At 48.2% G+C, this 17,623-nt stretch overlaps 1 protein-coding gene across 2 annotated transcripts; it reads left to right on the top strand.

The window, feature by feature from the left end:
* Positions 1-13,346: 13,346 nt before the first annotated feature.
* On the top strand, positions 13,347-15,554 carry Nupr1 (nuclear protein 1, transcriptional regulator). 2 transcript variants are annotated; one of them, XM_028861328.2, is made up of 3 exons: positions 13,347-13,649; positions 13,992-14,137; positions 15,255-15,554. In XM_028861328.2, the coding sequence occupies exons 1-2, from the start codon at positions 13,535-13,537 to the stop codon at positions 14,120-14,122; spliced, it is 246 nt and encodes an 81-aa protein (XP_028717161.1). In that variant the 5' UTR covers positions 13,347-13,534; the 3' UTR covers positions 14,123-14,137; positions 15,255-15,554. The 2 variants fall into 2 exon arrangements, with proteins under 2 accessions (XP_028717161.1, XP_037066556.1); XM_037210661.1 differs by having other exon boundaries at positions 13,348-13,649; positions 13,992-14,129.
* Positions 15,555-17,623: the final 2,069 nt, after the last annotated feature.

The following is a 17,623-nucleotide window of genomic DNA, read 5'->3' on the forward strand; positions in this document are numbered from 1 at the left end:
AGAGAGAGAGAGACCAAAGAGAGAGAGAGAGAGAGAGAGAGACCAAATGAGTGCAGAGGCTAGAAGAGCTAAAACATGTCACACTTCACAAAGCTGGAGTTACAGGCTATTGTGAACTGCCCAGGATGGGTTCTGAGAACCAAACTTGGGTTCTCTGCAAGAGCAGTATGTACTCTGAACTTCTGGGCCATCTCTTCAACTGCTTTTTGAGACAAGATCTCACTATGCAGTACTGGCTTCAAACTCTCCATCCTCCTGCCTCCACCCCTAACGAATGTTGGGATTGCATAGGGACACCACCACACTTGCTGTTAGGATTTTGGTTTTTGGTTTTGTTTTTGAAATAATAAATGTTTGAAATTTATCTATTTGTTTGTTTGGTTGGTTTTTTTGAAAAAAAGTTTCTCTGTGTAACCATGGCTGTCCTGAAACTGGCTTTGTAGACCAGGCTGGCCTCACACTCAGACATCCACCTACCTCTGCTTCCCTAGTCCTGAGATTAAAGGCGTGCGCCACCACCCCCTGGCAGGGTGTGTTTGGTTTGTTTTTTGTTTGTTTTCTGCCCTGGTGGATAATTTTGATAATCAAGCCGTTTACATTTACTACCATGTCCAGGTGTTTTTATTTATGTGTATGTGTGCATTCATGGGGGGGTGGCTTGTGGGTGCATTTTTTTTTTTTTTTTCAAGACAGGGTTTCTCTTTGTAGCTTTGTGCCTTTCCTAGATCTTGGCTGGCCTCGAACTCACAAAGATCCGCCTGCCTCTGCCTCCCGAGGGCTGAGATTAAAGGCAGGCGCCACCACTGCCCAGCTGTGGGTGCATTCTTGAACCAGAATCAGAGTAAGTGTGTGTGCAGGTACCCTGGGAGGCTAGAGGGGGCAAAAGATCCCCCGGAACTAGAGTTACTGGTACTTGTTAGCTGCCTAAAGTGAGTGCTGGGAACCGAACTCTTCCTTGGAAGACTGGCACTCTTACTTATTAACCTAACCGTTGCTCTAGTCCTGGGGCTCTGCTTTTATGACTATGCAGATATGTACAAAATGCAATCGTCCAGTAAGGCCTGTGGGGGCAGTGTACCCTGGTAGAGAGCATGTTTCACAGGGACACCGCTGAGAAGTGAGGGTGGATGCAGATCGATTCACATCAGACTTAGGAAGCTCTTGCCAGGTGTGAGGTGACTCAGGCTGCAACACCAGTTACTTGGAGGCTGAGCCAGGAGAGTCACGAGATTCAAGGCCAACCTGGGCAACCTAGAAATACCATTTCAAAATCAAACAAGGTTAAGTTCTCTGTAAACAGCAGCCTCTTTATTGACTGCAATAGGGTGGCTGACTGTCTCCACCTCCTAACCAGTGTTCCCACTGCCATGCCACGGCGTTCCCTTCCAGAGCTAACAAACCTAATGAATGCAAAAATTTTTAGCTCGAGTAAAAGTCTATACTATGATAGAACTGCTTCTCTAATTATATATATATATATATATATGTATATGTATATATATATATATGTATATGTATATGTATATCACATTTGAAATTAGAGGGTCTGACAATCTTCATATCTACTCCTGAGTTAGTACAGACCACACAGCATTGATGGATGTGCTGATCACACACCTTGTCTGCAGGTGGAGAGAGACAGCACTTTTGTATTGTAGTGGTGGTTGGTTTATTTATTTTGTGGGAGTCTGTGGAGAGGGGGAACCCTCATGTCACAGCACACATATGTGGAGGACAGAGGACAATTTTCAGAAGCTGGTCCTTTCCCTCTACCTAACATGGGCTTGGTAGCCAGCACTTACCCCCGGGGTCAACTTGCTGGCCTGTTTTTTTGTTTATTTGTTTTTACTTTTTTTTTTTTTTTTTCAAAATAACCCTGGCTGACCTCAGACTCACAGAGATCCACCTGACCCTACCTCCTGAGTTAAAGGATTAAAGGTGTGTGTCACCATGCTCAGCCTCTTTCTGTTTTTGTTTTATTTAATTGACTTTTTGTTTGCTTGTTTGGTTTTTCGAGACAGGGTTTCTCTGTATAGCTTTGGAGCCTGTCCTGGAACTCACTCTGTAGCCCAGGTGGGCCTCGAACTCACAGAGATCCACCTGGCTCTGCCTCTGAGTGCTGGGATTAAAGGTTTGTGCCACCACTGCCCTGCTTGACAGGCTGAGTTTTTAGAGCATTCCTGAACTGGGGTTGGGTTATTGCCTCTAAATCCAGGACTAGAATTCCCTATACCAAGACTCCTTTCCTTGACTAATCCACCTCCTTTACTTCCTGGGGCACTTCTGGGATGTCCTGGTCCAGCTGACTTCCAACTGTCCTTTTCCCGTGGCCCTCTCGGGAACAGTGGCACCAAGCAGCCTATTCTCCATTACTTACTATGCTGTGCGATAATTTCCTCACTGGACACTGTTTTCCACTGTCCAGTCTAGGAGCTCCTTGAGTACAAGGTACTGAGTGTTCTCCATTCTGGGTTGTTGTTGTTTTGTTTTTGTATCCTCAGCACCAAGCAAGGGCACCCGTGCCTGAACATTCATGCAATAGAGAATGCTTGCCTCTTCTCGTCTTCTTCTGCTGTCATCTTGTCTTGCAGGTCTAGGCATTGACCCCTGGTCTTCTCAGAGGCTAAGGACATGCTCTAGCCCTGAACTCTACCCTCGGCCCTGGTTCTCTTCTTCTTTTATATGGGATTTGATTTCTTTATCTGTTAATGAGGTCTTGAGGGCTGGAGAGATGGCTCAGCCTTTAAGAACTCTTTTTTTTTTTTTTTTTTTTTTTGGTTTTTCGAGACAAGGTTTCTCTGTGGCTTTGCGCCTTTCCTGGAACTCGGTTTGTAGACCAGGCTACCTCGAACTCAGAGATCCGCCTGCCTCTGCCTCCCGAGTGCTGGGATTAAAGGCGAGTGCCATCACCGCCCGGCTTGGTTAAGAACTCTTATTCTTCCAGAGGACCCAGGTTTGATTCCAGTACCCACTTGGTGGCTCACAACTGCCCACAATTTCAGGATGCACATGATGCAGACATACATTCAAACAAAATATTCATACACATAAAGTACAACAAATAAATCTTTTAAAAACAAGATTAAAAGGGGGTTGTTATTGCTAGTCTCTGGAGTTAAATCCAGGAGTTGAAATGTTTATTCTACATTCTTCTATTCTGTTGTTTTATTTGTCCATTATCTTTTTAGTTACCAGGAAAAATGTATGACACCTTTATCAAGCTAAAAACATATATAACTCATAGCCATCATTACAACAAATTTCATGCAAACGGTATTACCTGTTTTGTTTTGTTTTGTTTGTTTGTTTGAGACAGGTTTGTTTGTCCTGTAGCCCAGGCTGGCCTGGAACTTGCTATGTTGTGAGTGACTGTCCTCCCAGCCAGGCAACTGCTCCATCTTGGGGCGTCCCACTCACCCCTTGTAAAAGACTTATCCTGGCCGGGCTTCTTGACTCTTTCCCCCTCCTCATGGAGGGGTGAGGAGGTCATGAGACCCTCACCTGTGCATCCAGGTGATACACCCTGCCACCTGTTGTATGCCTTAATTGCACATGGCCTGGGAAGAGGCTACAGTGTACAGGCTGGGGGATGGTAAAGGGAGGGCCTGGCCCTGCTGGGGGTTGTAGGGCAAGGAGCACCTACCCAGGCAGGTAACCCTCCTTCCCTCTGCTCCGGAAGGAAGCCCTCAAAACTCACTGATTCCCTGGGGTGAACCTCGGCAGAGTCATGCCTTCATTTGTTGTTGGGAACTTAGGAGAAGTAGGCTTTGTGTTTCTATCTCCTACGAAGAAATTTTAGCAAAAGTAGCTGGGGTAAGTTTAAACTTCTAATCTGGGGTTACAGGTGGGCACCACCACATCCAGTTTGTGAAGTGCCGGGTGGGGTGCGGTGGCGGTGGGGAATAGAACCCAAAGTTCCAGGAATGCTGGGAAAGCACTCTGCCAAGTCAACCCCACCCCCAGCCCTGCCCCCACCTCTTTATTAACTTCTTTACTTGCTGTAGGAGAAATTTCTGCAAGTCATCCCAGAGTGTCAGGGAGGTATGCACATTTCAGCATCTTATTAGTATTCCCCAAGCACTTGTTAAAGCCAGAATTTGTGCTCAAAATGAGATCACAGAACCTAGAGAAGTTCCCAGCGCAGCCTAGGGTTGAGGGTCCTGTGGACCAAGCACAAGCTGTAATTACTGGGTATTCCTGGCCACCTCCTGGAAAGTTATAAAGGCATAATAAAATGATAAAGAACAATTCCCCCAAACAAAATAAAACCCCACAAGAATTCCTTGTGGTTCACTATATACATACCTGGAGGCCACAGGATGTGAAAACTTACCTCTTGATTTTCCAAAGAGTCACTTTTGAGGTCCTACTGCTGTGAGTGGAATTTTAGATTTTTCTGTAAGTCCCTTTCTCGGGTTCCTATTTCTTCTCTCAGCTTTCTCCAAAGTGTTTAAGTTTCTTTTCATTCCTGAAAGATCTCAGCCAGGTACATTTACCCTTACTCCATCACAGAGGATCTTTGTGGTCATCTGTGAGGCCAGGCTGGAGCAGCTTTTATTTTATGCTTCAGAGCAGAGCATTCAGAAGCTACACACAATGGTATTGACCGAACTTGTCAAAGTTTGTGTATTTGGGTTGTCATTTGCTGAGCCGGTTGGTGTTGAAAGAATGGAGGACAGGCAAGATGCCTGCCCTAGAGAATAACAATACTATCTTCAAGGCACTGTGCTAATAAGGGCCTTCCTAGTTTTCCTTCTAAGATGGAGTCTTAGCTGGGTGCAGTGGCACACACCTGTAATCCTAGCCCTGGGGGAGCAGCAGAATCGTGAGTTCTAGGTTAGTCTGTGTTTAAAAAAAAAAGCAAGTTGGGTGTGGTGGTGCATGCCTTCGATCCCAGCACCCAGCATTATGGAGGCAGAGACAGATCTCTGTGAGCTCAAGGCCAGCCCGATTTTTGTAGTGAGTTCCAGGGCTATGTAGAGAGGAGAGAACCTGTCTTACCCTCCACCCCCATAAAAGCAAAGTTAGGCATCGTGGTGAACCCCTTTAATGCCGGTACTCAGTGTTAGATCAGGATTGATGAGGTGATGTGAAAATTAAAAGGAAGGGGAGACGGACCTCATAGAGGCAGACTGTCCTTCATCAGGACCAAGAAGGATGGCAGTTGCTCCAAGGAGAAAGAGCCCTGAAAGTTCAGGAGGCTGGAGGGAGGGATTATAGGGCCGAAAGGGGAGGTTGTGAGGTGGAAAGTTCCCTCTGTGCCTCCCTGCTCCCTGCAAGCTCAAGGTTGTAAATACCTGCTGTTGACTTTCTTCCCAGATACCTGCTGGCTCCCCTTCCACGTGAGGAGGAAGCCTTGCGCTTATCTGTATCGCCGCCTTTCTAACAGCCAGTTATCCCGCGGCTTGCTATCACACTTGTCTACCCCACAAGCAGCCTTCAGCCATGAGTCCCCGCCCCCTTCTATCCAGGTGCTAACAGCCAATTATCTCATCGGTTTTCTATCAACCCTAACCCTTCCCCATAAAAGGAACCCCAAAAGTCAGTGAGGGACTGCTCTCTGAAACCCGACAGGGTGAGGCAACCATCTGGCCAGTCCCATGTGTACCTCTGAATAAAGCTTGCTTTAATCAGACAGTCGTGGAGATGTTTTTTGCCTCAGGTCTGACACCAGCTTGGTCTACACAGTGAATTCCAGGCCAGCCAGGGCTGCAAAATGAAACCCTGTCTCAACACAAAAGGGAGAGAAAGGATAATTTGGAAAGGAGGAGACAAGATCTTGCTGTCTTTTAGACTGGCCTCAAACTTGTGACCTACCTTCCTCAGCTTCCCAAACAGCTGGGATTTCAGGCATGCACTGTAACATGAATCTTAAAATGGTCTTTTAATAAAAAACAAAACAAAACAAACCCAGAGCCTGATATTGGGGTGAAAGCTGAAAGATCAAAGAAGCAGAGCAAGCCCCAGCCACCACCTCTTACCTCACCAGCTCCTCAGCCTGAAGGATTACAGTGCACCACAGCACCAGGCTAAGAATTCTGGCCCCTTGGAAAGGATAGATAGATAGATAGATAGATAGATAGATAGATAGATAGATAGAAAGAAAGAAAGAAAGAAAGAAAGAAAGAAAGAAAGAAAGAAAGAAAGAAAGGGTGTAGTGTGTGTATTGTGAGAGAGACAGAGACGGAAAGAGAGAGAGAGAGAGAGGGAGGGAGGGAGAGAGAGGTTCACAAGTACTCCACAGAACTTATATATAGGTCAGAGGACAATCTATGGGAGTTGGGTTTTCCTCCCACCATGTGGGTCTTAGGAATTCAGGCCCTCAGGTCTGACAGCAAATGCTTTTACCATTTCATAAGCCCCAAGAATTGTCCTTTTAATGCTCACAAAGACCCCACTAGGGTCTAGACATGAGGAAACAAAGACATGGGTTAAATAATTGGTCTTGATGGCACACAGTCGACAAGGGGTGGAACTAAATTTTCTTTTTGGTTTTTCGAGACTGGACTTCTCTGTATAACTGATCCGGCTGTCCTGGAACTCTCTTTATAAACCGGGCTGGCCTTGAATTCACAGAGATCCACCTGCCTCTGCCTCTGAGTGCTGGGATTAAAGACTTAATGCCACTACTATCCGGCCTAAATGTTGGATCCAGGCAGCTGGGTTCCAGAGCCTTTTGCTTTAACCACTGATTAAATAATCAATAATTTGATTCTAGTAGAGACAGATGATGAAAAAGTAAACAAGTGGAAAAGATACTTTACCTTGATTTTCTCTGTGTAGCCCTGGCTCTCCAGGAACTGGCTTTTTAGACCAGGCTAGCCTTGAACTCAAAGATCTGCCTACCCAGTGCTGGGATCAAAGGCCTGAGCCACCATGCCGAGCCCGGCAAGATTCTTTTGCTACTGTCAAGTGGACGCTGGGAAGACAGTAAACTAGAGCAGGGCGAAAGCATGAACGGTAGCTGTTGATGTGCTTGGTTTTTATTATTTATTTTTGACAGGCCTCGCTATGTGCCTCAGGCTGGTCTTGAACTTGAGATCCTCCCACTTCATTCTCTGTGTGGCTGGTTACAGGCCTGTCATCATGGCTGGCGTATGTCTGGTGCTTAGGACAGGCATGTGTACCACTGTGCTCAAGAGCTATCTCCCCACAGCCCAGAGCTTTCCAAAGGCATGTGAGGCTCTCCACATGCTCGGTACAAGGCCTGGTCCAGGGAGGGCACAAATGCCTGGGGAGGACGAGAGTGCAGGGGGAGGCACCTGGCACTGACCACGCATCACCATGCCAACCCTTGCCACTGTGTGCCCCGCGAGGGTCTGCGCAGACCACGGGTCCTTTATCAGTCATAGCGCTGTGACCTTGAAACAGACACTCCTAGAGTCTCTGTTTTCCTTCTCTGAGGAATAAGGAAATAACAGGATGTCACATGCTGGCCCCGGGCTAAGCCCTGTCATACACAGGCAGGTGTTCTCTTTGTCCTGGATTTGCACAGGAGCAGACTGAAACTAGGAAGCTGACGGCTATCATGGTGTGTGGTGAGGAGGCAGGAAGAGTTTGGTGCGTCTTTGGAAAGCTCTGCGCCGTAGGGAGATGGATCTTCAGCGTAGCTGTACACACATCCCTTGTCCTGCTGCCCAGGAGCCCAAGGACCCCTGGCAAGTCCCCAAGGAGGCTGGTGGCAGAAGTCAAGGAATGTAGCATCTACCTCTCAGCAGGGCTAGGACTGCCCCTCAGGGGGCTTCCTAGGGGGATGGTGTGGCTTGTCATAAGGAGGGGGAGCAGACACAAGAGAAAAGTAAAGGGCTAGGGGTGTGTCTCAGCGGCAGAACTCTGTGCAAAGCTCGGGGTTCAGTAAGAGGAAAAGAAAAGTAGGACAGTTGTGTGTCTGTGCGTCCCACATCCTGACTGTACTGCTGTCTTGATGGACATCAGGACAAAAGCTTATTTACAGCCCCTTTCCCCACAACCTGACTCCAACCGTGTCACAGTAGAGGGATTATTTTGCTGTCCCGGTGATAAAGCCCTGCAGGTCCAGGGAGCCGTTTTTTGTGCCTTTGTCTTGACGCATTAGCTCCAGTTTTTGTTTCTTTGCTTATTGTAGGCCTTGTTTTAATGGTGATTTGGGGGAGACAGTATCACCGTATAACACAGGCTGGCCTTGTGGGAAAAGAATAATCTCAGTGTCACACAAAGAAATACACAAGCAAAGCAAACACCAACTAGTAGGACACTTTCTTCTTTTTTTTTTTTTTTTTTTTTTTTGGTTTTTCAAGACAGGGTTTCTCTGTGTAGCTTTGCACCTTTCCTGGGACTCACTTGGTAGCCCAGGCTGGCCTCGAACTCACAGAGATCCACCTGGCTCTGCCTCCCTAGTGCTGGGATTAAAGGCGTGCGCTACCACCGGCTTTTTTTTTTTTTTTTTAAAGATTTATTATGTATACAATGTTCTGTCTGCATAATGCATGCAGGCCAGAAGAGGGCACCAGATCTCACTACAGATGGTTGTGAGCCACCATGTGGTCGCTGGGAATTGAACTCAGGACCTCTGGAAAAGCAGCCAGTGCTCTTAACCTCTGAGCCATCTCTCCGGCACTTTCTTTTTGTAGAAAGAGTGTGTCATGAGCCGACCCAGGCTAGCAGGTACGGTGGGACACAAAGTTCACTTAAGTTTTATTCTAACACAAGTGGTGACTTAGTCTCATCCCGCCGGTAGGAGCGTGACCTCAGAATCTGACACTATTGGCTAATTTAGGATCAAGCCTAAAGGAAAGGAAAGAATGGAGGAAGGCTCTGTGTCTGTTCTGAGATCAGCGGGGCCTTTGCATCAAAAGAGTTACATCGGCTAGGGGAGATTAAAGATTTTCACAAACATTTAGTGTTGGGGAATCTATGGAATATTGGCCCCTGGCAGGCTAGCTGCCTTAGAAAAAAAAAAGTTTCTCAGAGCCTTGGCTTTGAAATCCTGTTGCACCAGCATCCAAATGCTGGGATTCCCAGCCTGCACCACCACACCCAGCAGCTCTGTTCGCTGTTTCCTTCACTTGTGTTTCTTTTGTTCATGTCCACACTGCGGGTCAGACCCGGAGCCTCAAACACGCTAACTAAGCAAACTCTCTACTCTGAGTTCAATTCCTAGTCTTCTTTTAACTTTTTATTTTGAGAGTCTCACCAAGTTTCCCAGGCTAGACTTGAACTCACTCTGTAGCCCAGACAGGCCTTGAATTTGCCATCTTCCTGCCTCAGTCTCCCGAGTAACTGAAATCTCTCATCAGCCACCAGGGCCAGACTCCATAACGGTATTCTCTCTTTCCTGTCATCATGAGGTCTGTAACCAGACCAGTGCTGCTCTGGCTCAAGCAACCTTCTTACTTTTTTTGTTTTTCGAGACAGGGTTTCCCTGTGTAACAGACCTGGCTGTCCTGGAACTTGCTTTGTAGACCAGGCTGGACTCAAACTCACAGCTGGGATTAATGGTGTGCACCACCACCCAGCCTGTTCTTACTTTTACATTCTAGGTTTACATTTTCTTTTTCTCTATCTATCCTCTATCTCTCCATCTATCCATCCATCTGTATGATTATATATGTTTATGTATGACTGTGATGTAAACACGCGTGCCCCCTTTGTGTGTGTGTGTGTGTGTGTGTGTGTGTGTGTCTCACGCTCGTGCGCATACAGAGAACGCCTTATTCTCTTGACACAGAGTCTGTCACTGAGCTTGGAGCTGGCAGGCAGGAAGCCCCAGCAGTCTCTGTGTCTCTGTCGTGACTCCACAGTGCTGCGGTCACAGGTGTACACACAGCCAAGCCTGGCTTTTTCACCGGGTGCTGGGATCCTAGCTCAGGTCTTCTTGTGCCGTAATCAAGCGCTCTCACCCTCACGCCATCTTTCCAGCAGTATCCTGGTCACTGGAATCTGGAAAGCAGAGCCTTGGTTTGGTTGTTCAGGGGAGGGAGCAGCAGTATGGCTTCTTCTTCTCCTTCTTTTAAATTTTTACATTATTTCATGATTTTATTAAATGTACATAAATATTAGCATGGCTTCTTCCTACCCAGAGTAACCATGGTCCTGTAGCAGGCTTGGCGGAGGATCGAATTCAGGTGATACTGAGACGGAAGTGCAACTAGGAGGCTCTCAGCCTGTGGAATCCGGCCGGGGAGCAACATCTGGCTGGGTTGAGAGGTTTGGTTTCACTGGAATCCAGTTTTGTTTTGTTCTGAGACGTGGAATGTTTTGTCTGTCTAACTCCCTGCCTAGAGACAAGGAACACGGAGTTGATGTGGGCACCCTTTCTGGGCTAACATGACTCACAGGGTTCAGATCCTTCCATCAAGAGTAGAAAACTCCCCTCCCCTCAGGGATCCGGGAACTATGCGGAAGAGGAGGCCGAAAGATTTGTAAGAGCCGGAGGGCATGGGGGACATGAAGGAAACAGTGTCTTCCAGACACAGGAGGACGGATGCACACATGAACCCACAGACTGGCAGCATGCCCAGGGCCTGCCCAGGTTCAAACCCGATGGGGTCCCAGCGCTGGGAGAAGAAAGTGGACATGGGCTCCCACCCCTAACCAAACTGACATCTGCTTACAGAGGAAAAATTCGTTTTCTCCAATATTGTCTCACTGGTTATATTAACCACAGTTAAGAGCAGGCCACGTGTGCAGCAGTAGACAGCCAACACAAGGGTATTTTTGTAGACTTTTTGTCTCATATTGTTTCGTTTAGACATTTTTCTGTCTCACTGGTCTTTTGCTTGCATATTATAGTTTCTGATTTTGTGTTTTATGATTTTTTTTTTGTGTGTATTTTGTTAGGTCTCAGCACCCCTCCGCCCATCACCACCACTACCACACACGTACAAATGGCTGAGGTACCTAGTAACATATCAAAGCAGATGCTGTCTCCAGCCTCTCTCGGCTTGCCAGTACCTGGCTGGCATAGCCCTGCCCTACCCTAAACTCTCCAGCTCCATCTGGGCTTCCCTCCCACACCCCAACCCCCACTCCCCCCACCCCCGGCTTCTCGGATTCCTATACAACCAGCCTTTTGGCCACACCAGTCCCTTTGCCCTTTTTCCTCTTGATCTCCAGATTCCCAGGACTCCCTGCCTCGTGGCCACGTTTTCAAGCCCTCCTCTCCTGTCTCTCCTCACTTCCTCCCTGGGTCTCCCCCTCCCCCACAAGGCCCTGTTGAGTCTGCCAGCACGTTCACTATGGACCCTTCCAGATGCCTCTGGCTGTGTTTCCCTCATGTCTGCAATAAATCTTCTCTACCATACCTAGGAGCTGTCATGTCCTCCTTTTAAATCTTTTTCATTCATATTTCTTCTTATTATTATTATTATTATCATAACAAGTATTATTATTTACCCGTGTGTTTCCTAAATAGAGAAAGAGTGAGGAGTTGGGTGAGTGAGGAGGACCTGGGAGCAGTTGGGGAAGAGAAACCTTGATGAGAATACATTGTATAAAAACCCTTTAAAAAAACTTTTATATGCATTGATGTTTTCCTGCATGTTATGTCTGTATGAAGATGTCAGAGCCGCTGGAACTGGAGTTACAGACAGTTGTGAGCTGCCATGTAGGAGCTGGGGATTGAACCCAGGTCCTCTGGAAGAGCAGCCAGTACTCTTAACCCCTGAGTCATCTCTCCAGCCCCAAAACTTTTTTTTTTTTCAATTTAAAAAAAAGAGTAGAAAACTCCATTTCACATGTTTCTTTTTTCTTTTCTGGTTTTTCGAGACAAGCTTTTTCTGTGTATCTCTCGCTGTCCTGGAACTCGCTCTGTAGACCAGGCTAGTCTTGAACTCAGAGATCTGCCTGCCTCTTTTATCCTTGAGTGCTGGGATTAAAGGTGTGCTCCACCACTGCCTGGCTTCTCATATTTCTTATTTGAACTTAAAATTCACACTAATTCCTATCAAGTTCACACCTAAGACCTGGCATGACGATGTATGTACACTAGCAGCCACTGGGCTCAGGAGGCCGAGGCAAGAGGGTGATTCCAACCCAGAACATTAACTTCCACTTGAGCAGCCTAATGAGATCTAGTCTTAAAAAAAAAAAGTCCTGAGCTTGGCATGGTGGCACATGCCTGTCTGTCATCCTAACACTGGGAGGCTGGTGTGAACTGAAAAATTTTAATATTTAACTCAAGCTTGAATTCCTGCTGGCTGGGTGTGGTGATGTGGACCTTTGTTCTCAGGACTCCAAGCTCGACACCAGCCTGCTCTACACAGCGAGTTGTAAGCCAGCCACAGCTACAAAGTGAGAATGCCTGAAATAAAGGGAGGGGGCACACGTACCTGTTTATTTCATTATGCCTTCCACACCTATGTATTATTTTATTTAAAATAAAAGTCACATTTATATAGTATGTATATGTGTGTCCGGGCATGTGAAGGTCAGAGGACCATTTGGGAGTTCTCTCCTGACTCAGGTCGTCAGTCTTGGCGGTAAGTGCCTTACCCACTGAGCCATCTTGCCAGCCCACAATATATTATTTTATTCTAACTTCCTCTTTCTCCACTCTCCTTTGTGCCACCGTGAGGGCACCGTACGGGACATCATGGGAAATCGTGACTAACCCTTTACGTCGTTGGCATCTGTTGCCAGGGCCTTTCCAGGCATTCTGCCACTGAAGCCTCTCACCAACCAAGGTTGCTAGGGTGATCCTCTGTTAAAGGGGAAACTGGAGCAATCAGAGAGGGAAAGTGACATGTCCAAGGTCACACAGCAGACGCCGGATCTCAGCTGACTTGTTGAGTTTGTCATCCCAGCGTTTGGGATGCTGAGGCAGGAGAATTGCAAGTTCGAGGGCCAGCTCTGCCAGAAAGGAGGGCAGAGGAAGGTGGGTCAGGGGTCAGAGTGTTGAACCCAGGGTATTTGCTGTCTCTACCAGCCAGCTAGCCTCCAGCTCCTCGGATGAGGGGGAAGTCCCTAGGGACTCTATTGCAGTACAGTAAGGGGACTTTCCATACAAATAGAAGCCTTGGGTGTGATGGGATAGGAACTGCTGACCTGGCGTGTAGTGTGCCTGTGACCCCTCCTGTCCCCTTTCAGTTTGTATGCTGCCACCAAGTCATGAGTCTGGACCAGACTAGAGTGTGTGGGCGCAATGTGTGGCCATGACCCAAACCCGGGCCTGTGGCAGAGGTTGAAATGAGAGGAAGGAGTGGCCCATCTGAGGCCCTCGGCTCTCCCTGGCCGACATCCCAAAGACGGTTTGTGCCCAGATCCTATCTGCTCCCTCCTCCCCCAGAGGCGGGAACCTTCCACGTGGAAAAACACAACTTGGGCCTGGGTGAGCCCTGTGGGGGAGGAGGAAGGGGGAGGGTGCGTCTCTCTGCTCAGGGCTGGTGTCTATGGGCCCAGCTCTGGGAAAAGGCCAGATTGCATCAGACAGGACATGGAGGGCGGGAGCCAGCCTGAGTCTGAGGAGGAGACAGCTGTATAAGTAGAGGTGAGGGAGCTGGGAGAGGGCAGACAGTTGGAAAATACGACACAGGCAAGACCAGAAAGCAGACCAGGCATGACCACCACCTTGCCGCCACCAACCAGTTCCTCCCAGCAACCCCTAAACCCAGAGGATGAAGACGGCATCCTGGATGAGTACGACCAGTACAGCCTGGCCCATCCTTACCTTGGTAATGGCAGCTCTTTGACTGCTGGTTTTCCTGCTTGGATTTAGATTTTCTCTCCCAGATTGCCTTCTCTAACTAATCTGTTCCCTACCCCCAAAGTAACCCCATTCTAGCCTTATCTACTGAATTCTGTCTTCCTCAGCCCTGAGAACTCACATCTGAGCATCTTTCATTCTATGCATGAGTAAACAGTTAGCTCGGGTAGAGTGTCCCAAACTTACATGGTGACCACAGCCCCCTGGCCCGTCTGCCCTTCCCACCCCTGTGCTCCTGGTCCCATTTGTCTGTCCTCTCAACCTCACACCTCTCCTCTGCCTGTGTCCCACCTACCTCCTGCTCCACCAGTCGGGGGAGGTCGGAAAGGTCGTACCAAGAGAGAAGCTGCCGCCAATACCAACCGCCCTAGCCCTGGTGGACACGAGAGGAAGCTGCTGACCAAGTTCCAGAACTCCGAAAGGAAAAAGGCCTGGCGCTGAGACCCAGGTGAGGAGGTGAGGAGCCAAGAGCCAGAGAGCCAGTCAAGGTGGCTTTGCGTAAAGCGACAGGCCTAAGTGTGCTGCTGAGTAGGAAGTGGGGAATCAAAAGTGGGTGCCGGGCTGGTGGGACGGCCCAGCAGGTAAAGGCACCCGCTGCCAAGCCTGGCCACCTGTGCTTGATATCTGGGACCCACATGATGAAAGGGGAGAGAGTCAACTGCAAGTTGTCCTCTTAGGGAGCCCCTGCAGGTGTCACACAGGGAAGTGCACCTGAGAAGAGACGAGAATGAGAACCCTGTGCAGACAGACTTCATCTATCTTTAAATCTGGCAGCAGATTTAAAACATTGTATACTTTGGGAAAAGGTTTCCAGGCAACAGTCAGTCCAATTCCAGGGCACAATAAAGCTCAAGGTGTGGCTACATAGGAACTCTTTTACACAGTACATGTGACCATGAGGGTGGGTTCCATAGTTAAAAGACCTGGAATCTAGTGTGGTGTCTGACCAATAGCACAGAGGTCAGCAGGCCATGAAGCACATGTGACATCTCCCCTAAGGATGGGTAATGGTCTAGGGAGGGAAGAGTCTGAGCTGATCATTCTGGGGAATTAGGGTGAGGTCTGCCTCCACAGACAACAAAAGGACCACCAGGTCATTAACAAAATCCACTCTCAGCTTTCTGGATGGAATGCAGGTATTTTATCTTCTCCGTTGAGGAGACACCCCTGCATGATTGACATTTGTGATTCTCATAGTGCTTCTCTGTGAGGACAAGGACCATGCCCTCAATGTCCTCTGACCTCCCCATGCTCACAGTGGCCCAAGGACATGAGAATACACATGTGCACACATGTGCATGCATATTCACATACCAATAAATGAAAAAAAGTAGTGTGTCATCTACAGCAAGAATAAAATGAGACCCATATTTGACTCTGGGTTCCCTGGTGACCAGAGGTGGGGAAAGTTTCCTATAGAGCCCTTCCCTTCGGGAGGAAATTTGGCTTACAGAAAGGGAAACTGAACCTGGACAGAGTCAGCTTCTCAGGTTACAGAAAAAAATGAGAAGGAAAGCCAGAATTCAAACCAGGTGTCCACCCTGGTTTCACCACCTGCTTTCCCTCCCCACAGATGAGGCCAGACCACAGACATCACACCCAGCCATGGATACAGGACAACCACACCCAGCAATGGATACAGGACCTTGGAGAAATTAGGAGATACAGGCAGGACCGAGGCCTGCTTGACTCCTTCCCACCCAAGTGAGGTTCTGGAGAGAGGCACCAAAAAAGCCCTTCCAGACCCAGCAAAAGGGCAAGATCGGAGCAAAGAGCAGGAGAAGGATGGGGGAGCTAGCACCCCCCAAAAAGAAATGTGCACGAAACCAGATGCCTCTGGAGGGCAGTGACAATAAACAGTATGGCAGCAACAGCTTTCGGGTGTGTTTTGTGCTGTCTTTGTGTGTCGTTGCGTCTGGCTGTGTCGGTGGTGTGTCTGTCTTGGGAGCATGTATTGGAACGGCAGTTTCCTTGTTATGTAGGACTGGAGCCAGTGAGCATGTTCCTGGTGTTGCTGCCTTTTCGTAATGTATGCAGATACTTTGGGGGGCTGTTTCCGCGGCCTCTCCTGGGGAGATGGCTTTGTTTCTCTGCAGTGCTGCCCCGGAGACAACCTGCAGCCAGCCCTACACATTCTTGAACAGGATGAGGTCATGTTTATATAAAACTGCTTTTTGAAGAGAATGTTACTATTAATACTATTTGCAAAATGAAAAAAAAAAATAAACAGCTGGGCGGTGGTGGCGCATGCCTTTAATCCCAGCACTTGGGAGGCAGAGCCAGGCAGATCTCTGTGAGTTTGAGGACAGCCTGGGCTACAGAGCAAGATCCAGGACAGGCATCAAAACTGCAGAGAAACCCTGTCTCGAAAAACTAACTAACTAAATAAATAAATAAATAAATAAGCAATCAGAAATTTAAAACATGGGGAAGACTGGCTGGGCAGTGGTGGCACATGCCTTTAATCCTGCTTTAATCCTGACACTTTGGAGGTAGAGGCAGGTGGATCTCTCAGTTCGAGGCCAGCCTTGTCTACAGAGAGAGTTCCAGGACAGGCAGGGCTACACAGACAAACCCTGTCACCAAAACAAAATAAAAGACAAAAAAAAAGGGGGGGGGGGAGATTTGTTTTAAGTGACCCAGGGCTCAAATCCAAGCGTGGAGTAACAGGCTGGCTTCTAGGACAGGATGCTGGGTCAGCTGGGCAGAGTTCCAGGAGCAAATGAGAAGATGGTTGAAGCTAAGTGTATAGTTGACTGAGGTCTGAGTTTGGGCTGCAGTAATGACACTCAGACAAAACAAGGTAGAAAGTTCTTTCTTTCACAAGAACTTCAAGAGTAAAGATTCTTAAATTACAGACGGCAATTCTGTTGTATCAGGCACACCCCATACATTTCTACTCTGAAGCCCCAAATAGCTGCTTTAGTACCTGCCATCACATCAGCATCTCAGGCTGTCAGGCAGGAGAGAGATTAGAAGAAGCCACACATAATGTTTTCCCCTGCCTGAGACAGAGGATCTCTGTTTCTCAGGCTGTTCTCAAACTCCTGGACTCAAGTGGTCCTCCAGCATGCTGGGATTCCAGGCACATGCCACGACTCCCACTTTACATCTTCATTTTTTTTTAATAATTTATTTTTTATTTGATGTGCACTGGTGTTTTGCCTACATGTAGATATATGTGAGTCAGCTCCCATGGAACCAGGGTTGTAGGCAGTTGTGAGCTGCCTTGTGTGTGCTGGGAATTGAACCCAGGTCCTCTGGATGAGCAGCCAGTGCTCTTAACCTCTGAGCCATCTCTCCAGCCCCTTACCCCCTCACGTTTAAGGCCACCCTTTGAAAGTAGAGCATACAATGCTTGCTCACGGTTTAGTCACATGCTGCACCCACCTTGAAGAGAGGCTGGGAAGGCCACCCTGAGCTGCTCAGCCGTGTGCTAACCCAAGCTTGGGTGAAGGTGAAGGTGGAGTTTTATTAGAGGGAGGAGAGGAAGAGCACTGGCAGAAATGGACAGGAAGCCTCACTTAAACTCAGGCCCAGCCAACGAGGGAGGAAGGGGCCACGCTCCAGCCCTGGGCTGAGCCTTTGGTTCCTTCTCCACACAAACCCTGCCTGTAGAGCTTGGAGCCCACTGCACTTTGGTAGGGCCAGGGGCTAGGGTACCAGCTGACTCAATGGCATTGCAGCAGGCTGTGACCAGCTGGAATTCTCAGGGGCCATATTCAGCCACCTCTGAGTTCAGACCAACAACAGAGTCTCTCCTGGACTCTGCAAATAGGAGCATAAAAAAAAAAAAAAAAACCCTGCTGGCCTGGCTGGGCATGCTGGCACACATCTTTAGTCCCAGCACTCAGAAGACAGAGCTTTGTGAGTTTGAGGCCAGCCTGATCTACAGAGTGAGTTCCAGGCCAGTCAGGGCTCCATAGTGACAACCTGGCTTTT

The sequence above is a fragment of the Peromyscus leucopus genome, chromosome 1 (assembly GCF_004664715.2).
Source record: "Peromyscus leucopus breed LL Stock chromosome 1, UCI_PerLeu_2.1, whole genome shotgun sequence".
Taxonomy (NCBI): Eukaryota; Metazoa; Chordata; class Mammalia; order Rodentia; family Cricetidae; genus Peromyscus; species Peromyscus leucopus.

Coding starts and splice junctions, on each gene's coding strand:
- Nupr1 (XM_028861328.2), top strand. CDS start 13,535: ATGACCACCACCTTGCCGCCACCAACCAGTTCCTCCCAGCAACCCCTA. Junction 13,650..13,991: donor CCTGGCCCATCCTTACCTTG/GTAATGGCAGCT, acceptor CTGCTCCACCAG/TCGGGGGAGGTCGGAAAGGT.